Source organism: Hemitrygon akajei, chromosome 5 (genome assembly GCF_048418815.1).
Source record: "Hemitrygon akajei chromosome 5, sHemAka1.3, whole genome shotgun sequence".
In the NCBI taxonomy this organism is placed as follows: Eukaryota; Metazoa; Chordata; class Chondrichthyes; order Myliobatiformes; family Dasyatidae; genus Hemitrygon; species Hemitrygon akajei.
Genome location: NC_133128.1, coordinates 119,930,676 through 119,946,913, shown reverse-complemented (window position 1 = coordinate 119,946,913; position 16,238 = coordinate 119,930,676). Strand labels below are relative to the sequence as shown.

The 16,238-nt window shown below is 49.5% G+C and overlaps 2 protein-coding genes across 4 annotated transcripts in view; one reads left to right on the top strand and one right to left on the bottom strand.

The window, feature by feature from the left end:
* Positions 1-4,677, bottom strand: part of LOC140728111 (insulin-like growth factor-binding protein 5) — a 30,826-nt gene extending 26,149 nt beyond the window's left edge. Inside the window, exon 1 of one of the 2 annotated variants that reach the window (XM_073046312.1) lies at positions 4,002-4,677. In XM_073046312.1, coding sequence (XP_072902413.1) covers positions 4,002-4,344 — 343 coding nt within the window. In that variant the 5' untranslated portion in view covers positions 4,345-4,677. The remainder of the gene's footprint in view (positions 1-4,001) is intronic. The other variant, XM_073046313.1, reaches the window with a different exon arrangement.
* Positions 1-16,238, top strand: part of igfbp2a (insulin-like growth factor binding protein 2a) — a 99,583-nt gene that overhangs the window by 79,174 nt on the left and 4,171 nt on the right. Inside the window, exon 4 of one of the 2 annotated variants that reach the window (XR_012098998.1) lies at positions 13,038-15,276. Coding sequence is in view for 1 of the 2 variants with exons in the window: in XM_073046315.1 (XP_072902416.1) it covers positions 13,038-13,049 (12 nt within the window). In the remaining variant the exon portion in view is untranslated. Of the gene's footprint in view, positions 1-13,037; positions 16,092-16,238 lie in introns of those variants that run through there. The other variant, XM_073046315.1, reaches the window with a different exon arrangement.

Genomic DNA, 16,238 nt, shown 5'->3' with positions numbered 1-16,238 from the left:
GCCTGTCGATGTCCACTAACACACACTGTTGTCCAGCACTGACCCTTACTGAGCACCAATCCGTCCACTGTTACCCACAACTGCTCATCACAACCCACCACTGTTGTCCATCACTAACTGCCAACCAATGTCCAATGTTGTCTCCCACTAATGATTACTGACCACCACTGATACTATAGATGAACATGGCCCACCACTGACCAATCTCATCACTGCCAGCCAATTCCTGCTGGGGCCCACTGTTGTCCATCACCGACCTGCATTGCTCACCTCTGTCCATCATTGTCCCCTAATACACAGTCCACAACCACTACCAGCTGATGTCCATTGATGGCTACTGTTGTCTACCACTGACCATGAGTGCCCATAGCTCCCACCACTGTCCCACACTGACCATGACAGATGAACAATATTCACCATTGTCCACCACTGACCGTTACAGATCCACTCCTAACGACCACCAGTGCTACCACTGGCTATTGCTGAATTTTGCTCACCATGGTTCAAAAGAGGCTCGTGTTGTCCACTGGCCATTACAAAATCAACATTGCTCCTACTGTCCAACCACTAGCCACTGTTGTCCACTACTGCTCATCTGCAGAGTGCACTGGTTACCACATTGACCATTGTAGGTGGGAGGGTGAAGTGTGGGATCTCACTGGTTACCACATTGACCATTGTAGGTGGGAGGGTGAAGTGTGGGATCTCACTGGGCACCACACCAATCATTGTAGGTGGAAGGGTAGGGTATGGGGTCTCACGGGACACCATACTGACCATTGAGGTAGGAGATCTCACTGACCATTGTAGGTCAGATGGTAGGGTGTGGAGTATCACTCTACAATACACTGACCATATGAGGTTGGAATGTGGGGTCTCACTGGACACTAAGCTAATCATTGTAGCTGGAAAGATGATGTGTGGGGTCTCTCTGGACACCACGCTGACCATTGTAGGTGAGAAGGTGAAGTATGGGGTCTCACTGACCATTGCAGGTGGAAGCACGGAGTGTGCAGTCTTAGTGGACACCGCTCGGACCACAGTGCGTAGGAAGGTGGCATTGGAGGGGTAGGGTTTGGGATCTCACTGGACACGTAGTGGGAAGATGAGTTTTGCAGTCTCACTGAACTGTTGTAGTGGCAATAACAGGGGTTTCCCAAACACCCACCAGCCACCACAGTGTGCAAATCCCTATCTTGGTGTCACTGGGAGGACACGTAATGAAGGCCACTACAGGGCTTAATAGCTGAGCTACCCTCCCACCCCCATCCCTTCAGTCCTTGTAGATCCACCAAGGAGAGGGGGGTAAGGGTGTGGTGTACAGCAGCCAAGGAAGAATGCAACACTCTGGTCATAAAGTCATAGAACTCTACTGCACAGAAACTGGCCATTTGGCCCATCATGTCCATGCCAAACTATTATACTGCCTTGTCCTGTTCATCGGCTAAACCATAGCCCTCCACACATCTCTCATCCGTGTACTTAATCAAACTTCTTAAGTGTTGAAGTCGACCTCACACCTACCACTGGTGATTGTTCATTTGTGGGGAACAGATAAGCAGTGCACAGACCGATCCCACAGTGCCATTGGACATTTATTGGAAACGACTTCTTCCCTCTCTCTCTCTCTCTCTCTCTCACACACACACACACACACACACACACACACACACACACACACACACACACACACACACACACACACACACACACACACACACACACACACACACACACACACACACACACCCGTCCCACCACCTGCAGGCTGTTACTTAACACCTCATCCAAAAGGCAGCTTTCTGACAGTGTGACCCTCCCCTCGTACCACCCTCCTCCCATAGTGCGGCACTCCCTCTACCAACAACCCCACAGTGTGACCCTCCCTCAGTGACATCCTTCCCACAGAGCAGCACGCCCACAGTATCGCCACTCCCAGAGAATCATCCCCTCAAGTGTGACCCTCCCTCAACAGGATCACGGGCTTTAGTCTCCCGTCTGTCTCCTGTCAGCGTGATACTCTCTCACAGAGGTAACAGTTCAGGGGCAGCTCTAGCACCACATGAGGAAGTTGTCCCAGGTGTTCACTTCATCTGCCTACGTGCTCTCCCACCCCACTGCTGGGTCCTCTCCCTACAATATGTTGCGCTCCCAGATATTCCCACACTTCACTCCGTCTACTACAGTTGTGTTCTCTCCCTACAACCCATGGCGTCCCCACACAATGGTTGCCGGCCAGCTGATGTAGGACACCACCAGGATTCCAGGGAATCCTGTCTGGAATTCGCACGTAGATGTGTCGACACTGGAGAGGATCCAGAGGAGGTTTACGAGAATGATCCCAGGAACGGAAAGGTTAATATGAGGAGCATTAGATGGCTCTGGACCTGTACTCTCTGTAATTCAGAAGAATGAGGAAGATCTCATTGAAATCTATTGAATGTTGAAAGGCCGAGATAGAGTGGATATGGAGAGAATGTTTCCTGTAGTGGGGGAGTCTAGGACCAGAGAACACAGCCTTGGAATAGAGGGACATCCATTTAGAACAGAGATGAGGAGGAATTTCTTCAGCCAGGGGGTGGTGAATCTGTGGAATTCATTGTCACAAACAGTTGTAGAGGTCTTTGGATATATTTAAAGTAGAGGTCAACTAATCAGGGCGTCAAAAGTTATGGGGAGGAGGCAGGGTTGAGAGGGGTAATAAATCAGCCATGCTGGAATGGTAGAGCAGGTTCGATGGGCAGAATGGCCTAATTCTGCTCTTGTGTTTTATGTTCCATGTTCCAATGCACAGTCAGCTGAACCTCTGACAGCTGGAGTTTAATGTCAGCATCTGGAATCACAGCTGGAGTCAGCCAGGCAGGAAGGGCGGGAGCACCAGTAAAATCCGGGCTGGGAGCAACAAGCATCTGGCAGCCACTACACATCTGGCAGAGGTAGTAGACAGTCAGAAACAATGTTAGCAGCTGGAAATCACATCTGGAGGGGACACTGGGCATTGCCAGTGGACAGGACACCCACACACACATCAACAGGTTCCTGCAGCTGCTGGGCTAATTCTAGTGAACTGTTGGCTTGTCAACCCATCTCCCTCCCTACCACTCATCACCCTCTCCTCTCCCCTCAGCCCTCTCATTACCCCACCTCCCTCCCTCTCACCTCCACTACCCTCCCCTCTCCTTCATCCCCAACACTCAACCTATCTCCCTCCTCCCTGTATCTCACCAACCTCTCCTCTCTCCCTCATCTCACTCACACTCTGTTCACCTCCCCTCCCTCCACACCTCACCCTCAAAGCCCTCATACCCCCAATCCTTACTCCTGTCCTCTCTCCCTCACCTCCAACCCTAACGTTGCCCCTCCACCCCTCACCATCACGACCTGCTCACCTCTCCTCCCTCCCCAACTTCCTCTTCTTCATCCCAACTCTCATTCTCCCGCCCCTCTTCACCCTTCCCTATCTCAGTTCCCCGGTCACCCCCTCCCCTTCTCTTCGAAACCCTTTCTCTCACCCTTCATCCCACCTCTCCCTCACCCTGCACTCCTCCTGCGGAAACTCCTCCGTTTCTCCCCTCACCTCCCACCCACCTCATCCTCTCCCTTCCCCACGATCAGCCTGTCGCCCTTTACTCTCCTCATTTCATCCCACTCCCTCTCCCGTCTCTCCCCAAGGCCCGTTCCACTCTCCCCATCTGTGTTTATCCCTCCCCCGAATTCTTCTCTCACCTCCATCTCATCACGCTCTCTCCCTCCCTCTTAATCTGAAAGTCTGAGCAGAGAAACTGACAGCGCGCTCGTCCCCGGGGGTGCATCGCTCTCTGAGAGCTGACCGTCTTTCTGGGAGTTTACACCGGTCCGGGAGTTGCGCCGGTGCTCGGAGAGTAGCGCTGCTCTCCGCGGATCCACTGCGCTGCAGTTTGCGCCGTTCTCCGCGAGTTTCACGTCGCCGTGTCGGAGTTGCGCCGTTCGTGCGCTCGCTGTGACTGGCGCCGGACACTCACCTGGCGTGGGCACGGGGCTCTGGTGGCTCTTGGCCGGGCTGCAGACGCCGCGGCCGTGGAGCAGGGCGTGCAGTGGCTTCTCCTCCTGCGGCTTCGGCAGACACTTGAGTCCCGCGGCGCAAACCTCGGTGTAAACACCGCAGTTCTGACCCTCCTCCAGCGCGCAAGTGAGGCAGCAGCCGCAGCCGGGCTCTTTCACCAGCTGGCAGCCGGCCGGCGGGGCCAGGCAGACGGACGCAGCCTTCTCGTCGCACGGCTGGCAGTGGACGCGGGGCCCCAGCGCCAGCGAGCCGCTCCACTGACCCCCAGACAGAAACAACAACACCGGGAGGGAGACCAGCATGTTGGGGGAAGAGCCCCGTGGGGCTTCTCGCCACACAGGCAACCTTTGCAGCAAAAAAATAAAGACTTAAAAAAAACTTTTCCAAAACTTATGCAAAAAGTTTTCAAATCGCCTCTCTGTGTTGCAAAGAACAGAACGCAACTCCTCAGCTGCAAAGAACAGAACACAACTCCTCAGCGGTCTACAGGCTGTGGTGAAGAGGGAGGGTGGGAATGAACCCTGTCTGTGTTATCCTCTGCGATCTGTCTGTCCCCGCTCTCCGGCAGCTCTTTTTAAATCGGTTTCACGCAACTGCCCAGCGATCTGAATAAATCCCTCCTCCCCGCCCGAGAAAGGAGAGTATTTGGGAATGTTGTTGGCAGCTGGGAGCAGCGGACCTCGACAGGCTGTAAACTGACACCAAGCTAGAGATTTCATCCGGCAAGCTTTCTAAACAGCAGCGGCGGCGGCGGCGGACCCCTTTCCTTCCCACCGCTCGCTCAGCACCTTCTCCCGCAGCCTCACGCCGGAGTGCAAGGGGAGGCGGGGGGAGAGAATAGGACTGGAGTGTGGGGGAGAGGGGGTAGGGATGGGGGTAGAGAGAGGATGTCAGGGGCAGAACGGAGAGGATGGGGCATGCTGGGGTGAATTACTATTTGCAGGAGGAGAGAGGAAGTGTAGGAAAATGGAGAGTCAAACAAAGAAATTCACAGAGAGAAGGGGAGAGAGTGAGAAAGAGGATGAGAAAGGAGTGAACGCAGCAGGAGGGCGATGGAAGGAAAGGAACGGTTGGAGAGGAAGAGCGGCACAAAGCGAGAGGAGAGATACTGGCGGAGGAACGTTGGAGCGTTTGTTCTAGAGAATTATTCTCGGGTTGATCCGATGAAAACGATCTCTCGTTTGGCAGAAGAGTGGGGGCCTTTCCGCCCGTCAAACCTGCTCTGCCATTCCCCATCCTGGCCCTGCCACCCGTTCTGCCCAGCTGCATTGTCCCCAATCGCTCACATTAACCTTGTACATGGAAACATAGAGTGAAATGTGTCTCTTTTCGAACCGACCCAGTTCAAGGATGTGCTGGGGGCAGCCGGGAAAATCAGCATGTTTCTGGCACCAACACTACACGGCCACAACTTACTCCCCCCAACCCTATGGGGTGTGTGAGGAAAGACACACGCTCACTGGGAGAACATACACGGGCAGCGGCGGGAAGTGAACCATGATTGTTGGAGCTGTCAAATGTTGCATGTACCACTATGCTATCATGCTGCCCCTCTGACTCTCCACGCCTTCTGTCTCCATCTGCTCCTTCGTTCCATGTCCCTCGCTAACCCTTGATTTTCTATGGTTACACTGAGGCCATTCGATTGTGGCTGATTTAATTTCCCTCTCAGTCTTATCCTTCTGCCTTCCCCCTTTGATCCCTTTTCTAATCAAGGACCTGTCAGTGCCCAGTGTCAATGCCTGGTCCTGCTTGCACCTCCCAGCTAATGGGATTCACCAGCCACTCACTCCAGACTCATCACCTGCAGCCTATTTAATCCCAGTTCCCACCCACAGTCCTTGTTCACTCTTTGAACGAGGCGGACTCAACCCGTCGCTCTTAGCTTTCAACTTCCTTGTTGCCAGTTGTGTTCAGTTTCTGTTTTCTCGTGCTTTGTGGCCCCTTGTTATTTAGTGGTCTATTACTGAAGTTATCATTCACCGCTGAATCGGCTCTGCTGCTCTGCTTTTGGGTCAAGCCCCCTCTGCGTTTCCTGACACCTGCTGGATGGTGGGACAGGTTGGAGAAGCCTGGTGGCCAAATGCCTTGTGTTCCTTGTGATGGCCAGCAAACACTGACCAGGCACAGTCCTTGTGAGCCCCAAAACAAGCTGCTCCAGTGCACGTTCCATATCCCCTTGTGTGCGTCAGGGCAGGATACACACATTACCCTGACTGATCAGTGGAATGACATTCTCTCCACTCTCCTGAACTTCTCCCCTATTGTAACCCCAGTTTCTCTGACTCTTCAAAACTCAGCGCGATGCAGCCTGTATCACCGCTTAACCCTTCCAGCTCAGCATCATTCCAGTGAATACTTCATCTCTATGGGTGATTGCCCCCTCCTGAGGCTTGGGGTCAACACCGGACAGTGGGGAATCACTTAATAAGATGACCCAGGAGGAGGCTGGTGAATTGGTTCATTGAAGTTATTGAGTTATAGAGTCCTACCACATGGAAACAGGCCCTTTGGCCCAACTGCTCCATGCTGACCACAGCATCCTCCATGTATCAAGACGCAGTGAGAAATTTGTACTGCTTTTAGGAGATACAGCTCTGTATCAGGCAGTTCCAGCCCAAGGAGCCTGCACCGCCCCAGTTACACTCTTGTGACCTATTAACCTACTAACCTGTATGTCTTTGGAATGTGGAAGGAAACCGGAGCATCTGGAGGAAACCCGGAGGTCGTGGGGAGAAGGTACAAACTCCTCTCAGACAGCGGTGGGAATTGAACCTGGGCTGCAGGTGCTGCAACAGCGGTATATTAACCATGCTGTCCTGCATACCATTCATACAGAACAATCCACTGATGTAGGAATAATAACAATAACTTATTATAGAGTGCTTTTCATACCATGTAGTTCAACATGCTTGACAATGGCAAAAGTGAAAATACATTTAAAAAAATATGAAAATAAAAAGACTAAAAAGATGTTTGTTGAAAGTAAGGTTAAAGAAATAGTTTTTATTTAGTATAAGGTAAAGCAATTACAAAATTAAAGTGTTCCAATTACAGAGAAAATGGTGCAGGTAGACAATAATGGGGAAGACCATAATGAGGTAGATTATGAGGACAAGACTCCACTGTTAAAGAGTTTTATAATATTGGGGTAGGAGTTATCCATGAGCCTGGTGGCACGTGTTGTTGTATCTTCTGCCTGATGGGAGGGGGAGAAGAGAGAATGTCTGGGGAGGGTGGGGTCTTTGATTATGCTGGCTGCATTGCCTCGAGCCGCTTGCTGCTGAGTAGAATGGTGCCGTGTCTTCGCCCTCTGACCTGGTGTCCCCAGCACCAGATTAGGCTGTAGCCTCAGCCCTGAATGAATTCCATAGGCCAACACTGACAGCTCCCTGTGACAGAGAATTCCAAAAATCCCTAACCACCCGAGTAGGGATTCCTGCTTCTTGTTTCCAGGCCTTGGGGAAAACACCAATATTCCAAAACCCTTGTGTGGTTTATTGTACTTGGCTCCCACCCATCATTACCCTTCCTTCCGGGATCCCCCATGCTCTCCACAGCCTCCACCTCCTTCTCACCAAAACTCTGACTGAGCTGTCTGTGACCCTACTTTCCCCACACAGATTCCCTCCTCACGTGACCCCTCAACGCCCCACTCCCTGCAACTTTCTACAGTGGCACCTGCTCCGGATTCACTGGCAAATGATGGATCCAATTTTCCCTCAGCCTGTGACCTGTGGCTCGTGCACTCTGGGTTACACGGAGGGTAGGACACAGAAGGGTACGGCCCAGGAACAGGCCCTTCAGCCCACACTCTGCAAAGCCTCAACATCCTTCCTATAACCAGCAACCAGAACTGAAGGCACTACTCCAGATGTGCCCTAACTAACTTTTGTAAAGCGGCATTACTTCATGACCTTTGAACTCAACTCTTCGATTAATAAAGGCGAGCATGTCTGGGATCAGCCCAGACCACAGGCAACACTGGTCTCTCCTTCAGACAATCTCCTCATTAACACCAGTGCTCGTGACTGGCCCTGAATCCTGTCCACCCATGAGAATAGTTTGCCTCCAGCTCTGTGTACTTTCCTGCGTGGGTCTGTGCCGTCCGATGAGACACCGACAGCTAACATCTGTAGACACTTTGACCCACCTTTTAAAATCTAGTTGGACTTGAACCTTCTGTTACACATTCATGCCACATTCTCTGACTGACTCATCTCTGTCCAAATCCTTTGTCGCTCAGCCCCTAATAGAAAAAAATTCAAGGAACCCCCACCAGCCAGAATTGGACTGGTACTCCTGGGTCACTGACTGTGACTGCGCTCGCAGAGTGGGAATTTTCTGCCCCGAGGGACAGCCCCTTCACTCTGCTGATCATATCTGTCGTTTGTTTGGGTGGTGATTAATCCTGGGGCCCTGGTATTCAGTGATGGATCGGTGTCAGGTCAGGTCCCATTTGCTGCTGTGTGGTACAAAGCCACAATTTACAATCCACCTGTTCCTGTACGTTCATCTTCCAGCAGACTTACTGACCATCCCCAGTCAAATCTCATCTCTCCGTGTCTCCCATCTCTCTCCCTCCCTCCCTCTGCCTCTCCCTCCTTCCTTTCATTTTCCTTCCTTCGCTGCCACCCTCTGTCCCTGCCTCTCCCTTTTCCTCCTGCTATTTCAGGTTTCTTCCCCTCGCTGTCCCTTCCCTTCTTCACCCTCTCAGTTCCTGTCACTGACTCTCACCGTCCCTCTCCCCATCTCAACCTCTCTCCCTCTTCCCATTCCTCCCTCTCCATGTCCCTGCCTCTCTCTCTCTCCCAATGCTTGCTGCTCTTCCTTTGTCTCCTCTTCCTCTCTACCCCTCTCATTACCCCTCTCTGCCCTTCTATATCACCCTGCTCTGTCTGCTTCTGTCCCTCCTTATCAATCTCAGACTATCTCTATTTTGGACAAGTACAGGGATGGGGCAGTATGGAGGGCTATGGTCAGGGTGTGGTTGGATGGAACTAGGCAGGATAAGAGTTAGTCACAAAGTAGATGGGCCGAAGGGAATACTTCAGTGCTGTGGTACTCTATGACTATGTACTTCTTGTCTCCTTTCCCACTGTAGTTGTCCCACTGACCTGAGTCTTTTAAAGGTAAATAACTTTTTGGTGATCAGAGCACAGAGACCAATATGGAGCATAGATAATCCCTGGTCGTATTGTAAAGAGGAATGGACTTGAGGGGCTGAATGGCCTATTCCTGCTCACATTGCCCTGTGTCCATGTGTGTTCTTTCTCCTCTGTGCATGGAAAGCCCTGCATGGAGGCAGATACATTAGGAGCATTTCAGAAACTCTTGGATAGCTGTATGGGTAATAGAAAGATGGAGGACTATGTGGGAGTGAAGCATTAGATTATTCTTAGAGTAGGTTAAAGGGTCAGCACAACTATGTGGGCCGAAGGGCCTGTACTGTTCCATGTTCTGCCCCAGTGTCCCTGCTACATCGTGTCTGTCAGTTCACTGCACGCTGCTTTATAGAACACAGAATACAGAACAGTACCACATGGGATAGGCCATTCGGCCCACGATGTTGTGCCGTCTTTGATGCCGATTTATACTAAATGTCCTCCTTCCGCGTATCATCTGACACCCCTCCATTGCCTTCATATTCACGTATATATCTAAAATCCTCTTAGACTCTACCGAACTGCCCGATCCTACCACTAACCCCTGGTAACCCATTCCAGGCAACTGTCACCGTCGGTGAAAATAATCCTCTCCAACTCCACCACACTGCCTGCCTCCACAAACACCCCACCCCAGTAACCACTTCCACGCACTGCTCTACTTCTCTCTCCGGCTTGTTAAATCTCTTTCCCTCCTTTTGATGATTTCAGAAAGTCAAACGAAAGTCAGAATTCAAAAAAATCGAATGTAAATTTATTCTCAAAGTGCCTATATAATCACCATCTACTACCCAGAGATTCATTTTCATGTAGACATTTGCAGTAGAACAAAGAAATATATTTGAGTCAATGAAAAACTACACAGAAAGACTGACAAACAACCAACGTCCAAATGAAGGCAAATTGTGCAAACAATAAATAAATAAATAAACAGACAAATAAATAACCAATACTGAGGGCACGAGTTGTAGAGCCCTAGGCTGCGGAATCAGTTCAGAGTTGGAGTGAGTAAAGTTACCCACAACGGCTGGTGAGTCTAATGGTGGCAGGGTAATAACTCTCAGCTTTCCTTGCTGTCTTTCCACATTCACCATTCAGAAGCTAGCAGCTTCTGTCAGTGGATAATTCCCAGAAACAGCTGACAAGTTACTGAGACGTTACACATGCTCGCCGTGATCTCCTGCTCACTGGCAAACTACTCCGAAGCCATGTACAAGGTTCTCTGAGCTACCAAAGCTCCGGGAGAAGAGTTAGCAGAAAACACGCAGAGAACTCAAACAGATTTAAACTTTTTTTTAAAAAAAAGTGAGATAAACAGTTTTAAAAGTTTGGCAGAATCTGTCCTCCAGTCTCTTGCCCGGTGATGATTGCACTTGCAATATTGGATTCATCCACTGGGAGGCAACAGCATCTTATCGAACGAGGTGGCAATGTTTTCCCAAGAGTTGAATTCCCAAATCGCTGGATCATTAAACTCCGCACGGATTTGTCATACGTAACCAGCAGTCCCACGAGGAGAAGCCTGGAGTCACCACTGCATTCTAATCTCTTGCTTCACCAGATCTCACTGCTCCTCCAAGCCACTGTTCTGAGGACCTGGGTGTTACCTGCAAGGTGATCGGGTGATATTGATTCAGAGGTTCTTCTGAGGCATAAACTTGGTAGTTATGGCTGATGTAATTTATTTTATTTAGCTATACAGCACAATAACAGGCCCTCTGGCCCAATGAACCCACCCCACCCACTTACATGCAAATAACCAAGTAACCTACTAACCTGTACGTCCTTGGAATGTGGGAGGAAACCAGAGCACCCGGAGGAAACACATGCGGTTACTGGAAGAACGTGCCGCAGTGGGAATCGAACCTGGGTCGCGGGCACTGCAATAGCTTTACGCCAATCGCGTCAGTAGCATAGTGGTTAGTGTAACACTATTACAGTGTTACAAGAACAAATAATTAACAAAGAAAAGAAGACAAAGGAGAAGACAGTTGTGGTTGTCTCACACTCAGACTGGAGAGAAACAACATTCAAATGATAACAATTAACCTACGAGATAGCCAGATTCCAGTGGCATGACACCTGCTCGAAATACAGAATAAACTACACTACAATTACAGGAAGATTTACTGAACAATTACGCATATATAAAAAATAAAAGGGAGCAGAGGAGAGTTAAACTACAAAGAAAATACCAAACAGAAAGTTCTACACCCTGACACAGCCCCACAGAAAAGCAACATGTTACTGAAACGGTGAGAAACTGGGAATCGTTAATATACAAATGAGTGCACCGGTACCCGAGTCTGTAACAACCACCAGAAACCTAATTAAGTTCATCCACATAATCCCATTTCATTGAAATGGCTCTGTGTGAACAAATTAAGTTAGTAGTTGAAAGCCTAACCACACAAATCTCTTCTGTTTACACAGTGTCCATGTCTCTCCATTCTTGACGGCTTTGTGGCCAAGTTTGCGGGTGATATGAAGATAGGTGGAGGGGCTGGTGGTGTTGAGGAAGCAGGGCATCGGCAGAAGGACTGAGGCAGATTAGGAGAATGGGCAAAGAAGTGGCAGATGGAATATTGTGTAGGGAAATGTTTGGTCATGCTTTTTGGTAGAAGAAATGCCAAATGGGAAGAAAATTCAAAAATCAGAGGTACAAAGGAACTTGGAGTCCTCGTGCAGGATTCCCAAAATGTTAACTTGCAGGTTGATTAAGTGGTAAGGAGGCAAATTCAATGTTAGCGTTCATTTCAGGAGGCTTAGAGTATAAAAGCAAGGATATAAACCTGAGGCATTATAAGTCATTGGTCAGATCACACTTGGGGTATTGTGAGCTATTTTGAGCCTCTATTGAAGAAAGGGTAAGCTGCCATTGGAGAGGGTCCAGAAGCGGTTCACGAAAATGATCCAGAGAGTGAAAGGCATAGCATACGAGGAGCTTTGGATGGCTCTGGGTCTCTACTTGCTGGGACTTAGAAGAAAGGGGGAGGGGGGTTCTTATTGAAGCCGACTGAATATTGAAAGGCCTAGACAGAGTGGGTGTGGAAAGGATGTTTCCTATGTGGGGGGGGGGGGGGGGAGTCTACGGCCAGAGGATGCAGCCTCAGTATGTCCTTTTAGATCAGAGGAGAGGAGGAATTTCTTTAGCCAGGGGGTTTTAAATCTGTGGAATTCATTGCCATAGATAGTTGTGGAGGCAAAGTCATTGAGAGTGTGTAAAACAGAGGTTGATAGGTTCTTGATTAGCAAGGCTGTAAAAGGTTATGGAGAGAAGGGAGGAGAATGGTTTGAGAGGGATAACAACTTAGCCATGGTGGAAGTGCAGAGCAGAATCAATGGGCTGAATGGCCTAATTGTGCTGCTATTCTCTTACAGAGTCATAGAATGATAGAGCACTGCAGCACAGAATGAGGCCCTTCAGCCCATCTAGTTTGGGCTGAGCGGTTATTCGGGCTAATTTCATTAACCAGCATTTGAAACACAGCCCACCATACCCTTCCCATCCATGTACCTCTCTTAAATATTGCAATTGAACCCACATCCATCACTTCCTCTGGCAGCTCGTTTCACACTCCCACCAGCCTCTGAGTGAAGAGGTTGCCCCTCGGATTCCCCTTAAACATTTCACATTCCACCCTTAACCCATGACCTTCAGCTTCTTCTTCTCCATTATCAGATTCCTAAATGGTCCATGAATCCATGAATACTATCCCATTAACACAAGAGACTCTGTAGATGCTGGAAATCTAGAGCAACACACACAAAAAGCCAGACCTGATGAAGTGCCTTAACCTGAAAAATAAACTGTTTATTTCCCTCCTCAGATACCTACCTGACCTGCTGAGCCTCCAACATTTTGGTATTGCACCTATCCTACCCGTGACTGCAAGGAACGTCATTGCTGTGGGCACAATTCAGCATGTCACGGAAACTCAGCCTCACCCCTGTGTTTACATTTCTCGCTGCTTCAGTAAAGCAGCCAGCATTTTCAATGATACTATCTGGTTACTCCTTTTTATTACGCACAATTTAGTTTTGTAATTCGTGATATCGATAGTATTAAACTGTTCCTGAAACATTTGAGTGTGTGCCTTCGGGCTCCTGTGCCTCCTCTGCGATGGTAGTGATGGGAAGGGGCATGTTCCTGAATGGTGAGGCTGTGATGTGTGCCAAAGGAGACTGGCATTCATCCTGAGAGGATCGGAGTGTGCAACGACATGGGGTTTGGTTGAGACCACAGATAAGGTGCCAGGTGCAGGTTTGGCCTGACTAGACATGGTTGCAAAAGTGATGGTGCAGGGAAAGATTCACCAAACTGTGTCCTGGGAGGGCAGGACTGTTGAATAAGGAATGATAAAGTCATAGAGCACTACAGCACAGACACAGGCTCTTCAGGCCAACGAATCAGTGCTGGCTTGGTCTTCTGCCAAGTCCCATCGACCTGCGCCAGGACCATAGCCTTCCATACCCCTCCCAGCCCTGTACTTCTCCAAACTTCTCTTTGATTTAATTGAATCCACATCCACCACTGTTGGCAGCTTGCTCCACGTTCTTCCCTTCGTGAAGAAGTTCCACCTCATGTTCCCCTTAAACATTTCACCTTTCACCCTTAACCCATGACCTGTAGTTCTGATCTCACTTAACCTCAGTGGAAAAAGCCTGTTTGCATTTACCCTACCTATACCCCCATAATTTTGTATGTCTCTATCAAATCTCCCCTCATTCTCCAACACTCCAGGAGATAAAGTCCTATCCTTTCCCTATTACTTAGGTCCTCAAGTCCCAGAAACGTCTTTGAAAATTTTCTCTGTACTCTTTCAGTCTTATTAATAACTTTCCTGTAAGTAGGCGACCAGATCTGTACATAATACTCCAAATTTGTCCTCAGAAATGTCTAATGCAAATTCAACATAACATCCCAATTCCTGTACGTAATGCCCTGATTTATGAGGCAAAGTTCTCTTTACAACCCTAATTACCTGCAAAGCCATTTTCAAGGAATTATCTGTTCATCTGTTTCAAGGAATTATGCATCTGTAACCAGGTCCTTTTGTTCTGCTACACTCCTCACTCCTTGCTGGCTGGTGGCATAGTGGCATCAGCGCTGGACTTTGGGGTGAGAGGTCCTGAGTTCGAATAGACAATAGACAATAGGTGCAGAAGTAGACCATTCGGCCCTTCGAGCCTGCACCGCCATTTTGAGATCATGGCTGATCAACTACTATCCGGCTGGCTCCCTTGCACGTTCTCCATCTGTGCCTGGGTTGAGTGTCGAGCTAGCAACTCAAGCTCGTAAAAAAAAATCTGGAGAATTTCATATTCCTGAGTGTCAGATGCCCAAGACACGCTGTACAATGAGCAATCACCAAGAAGATCAATGCAAAAAGCTTGTCTTGACGGCACCCCGACTCCTCCACCAGGAGTTGAGGGCGCGCGCGCACACACACACACACTCACTCACTCACTCCTCACTGCCCTACCACTTACAGTGTAAATCCTACCCTGGTTTGTCCTCTCAAAGTGCAATACCTCACACTTGCCTGCATGGAATTCCCTCTGCTATTTATCAGCCCGTTTTTCCAGCAGGTCCTCATCCTGCTGCAAGCCTTGGTATCCTTTCTCATCTACCAGATTCCTTCTGATGCCAGCAAAACTGACCTTCTTCACCTTAAAGTCTTAACGCAAGGACCAGTCCCATCCTTATCTATAGGGAGACACCAGGAGGACTCTAGATCTGTTGTCAGTGGACAGCGAGAGGAGGTCTCATGGAAATGTATAAAATTCCATCAGGGCTCAAGACACCAAACATCTCCTCTTCTATAATTCAGATACAGTGCAATAGCAGTGTGGTGCATATGGATTTTAGTAAGGTGTCTGACAATGTTCCTCATGCTAGGTTCATCCTGTTGCAAGGAGTGAAGGAAACGAACCCAAGTGCAGGACACAGGCACAGAAATTGCACTTGGATGTTTACACGGGTGTAAACGCCGAACAGCAAACAGGAGGGATCTTGACACAGAGCCCTGATATGGAGCCTTGACCCAGAGAGACGGAGTCTCATAGGTAAACATTGAAACTGGAGCTAAACTTAGAACAAACGGTTCTAAGCGGTCAGGGAATGTAGTTATCTCACAGGAAGAAGACCAACGAACTGGCAACTAGTGGTTGTGATGCCAGGATCTTATTCTATAGTTCTAGATGGAAACCAGATGTGCTGTCATCAAAGTGAATTAGAAGCAATTGGGAAAGTAATGGTCCGAACCGTGGCACAATCAATGGAAATTAGGAGCAAGATAGGGATATAAATGATCGGGACCATGACAGTACCCCGCCCCTCAAGGGGAACCTCCTGGTGATCCTTCAGGCTTGTCCGGATTGTCCGGATGGAAATCCTGGATGAGGGATGAAGGAGCAGGGAATCCAGGAACTTTCCACCAGGCTGTATCCCTCCCAATCGACCAGGTATTGGAGGCCCCTGCCTTGGCAGCACACATCCAGTAATCGCCAGACAGTATACGCTGGGTAGTCGTCAGTGATCTGGGCGGGTGGAAGGGGTTCGGCAGGAGGGCACATAGGGCGGACAGATACTGGCTTCAATTGGGAAACGTGGAATGAAGGATGGATGTGCATAGATTTAGGCAGCTTGAGTCTGATCACCAAGGGGTTGATAATACTCTCAATCTTGAATGGTCCCAGGAAGCGGGGGCGAGTTTCTTGGGCTCATTCTTGAGGGGGATGTCTTTAGAAGAGAGCGAAACCTTCTGCCCAGGCTGATACTCAGGTGCAGGAATCCGATGGCAATCGCCAATCCTCCGGTTGCGGTCGGCTGAACGGAGCAGGGCCGCTTGTGTGTCTTTCCAGATCTTGTGGCACCGGCAGGGATGGGCCTGAACTGAAGGCACAGCAATGTTATCTTCATGAGTGAAGAACAGAGGGGGCATTCCGGTGGCGGTGCTGACCAGGGAGTTGTGGGCGTACTCTACCCAAGCGAGATGGGTACTCCAGGTAGAAGGGTTGTCAGCGGT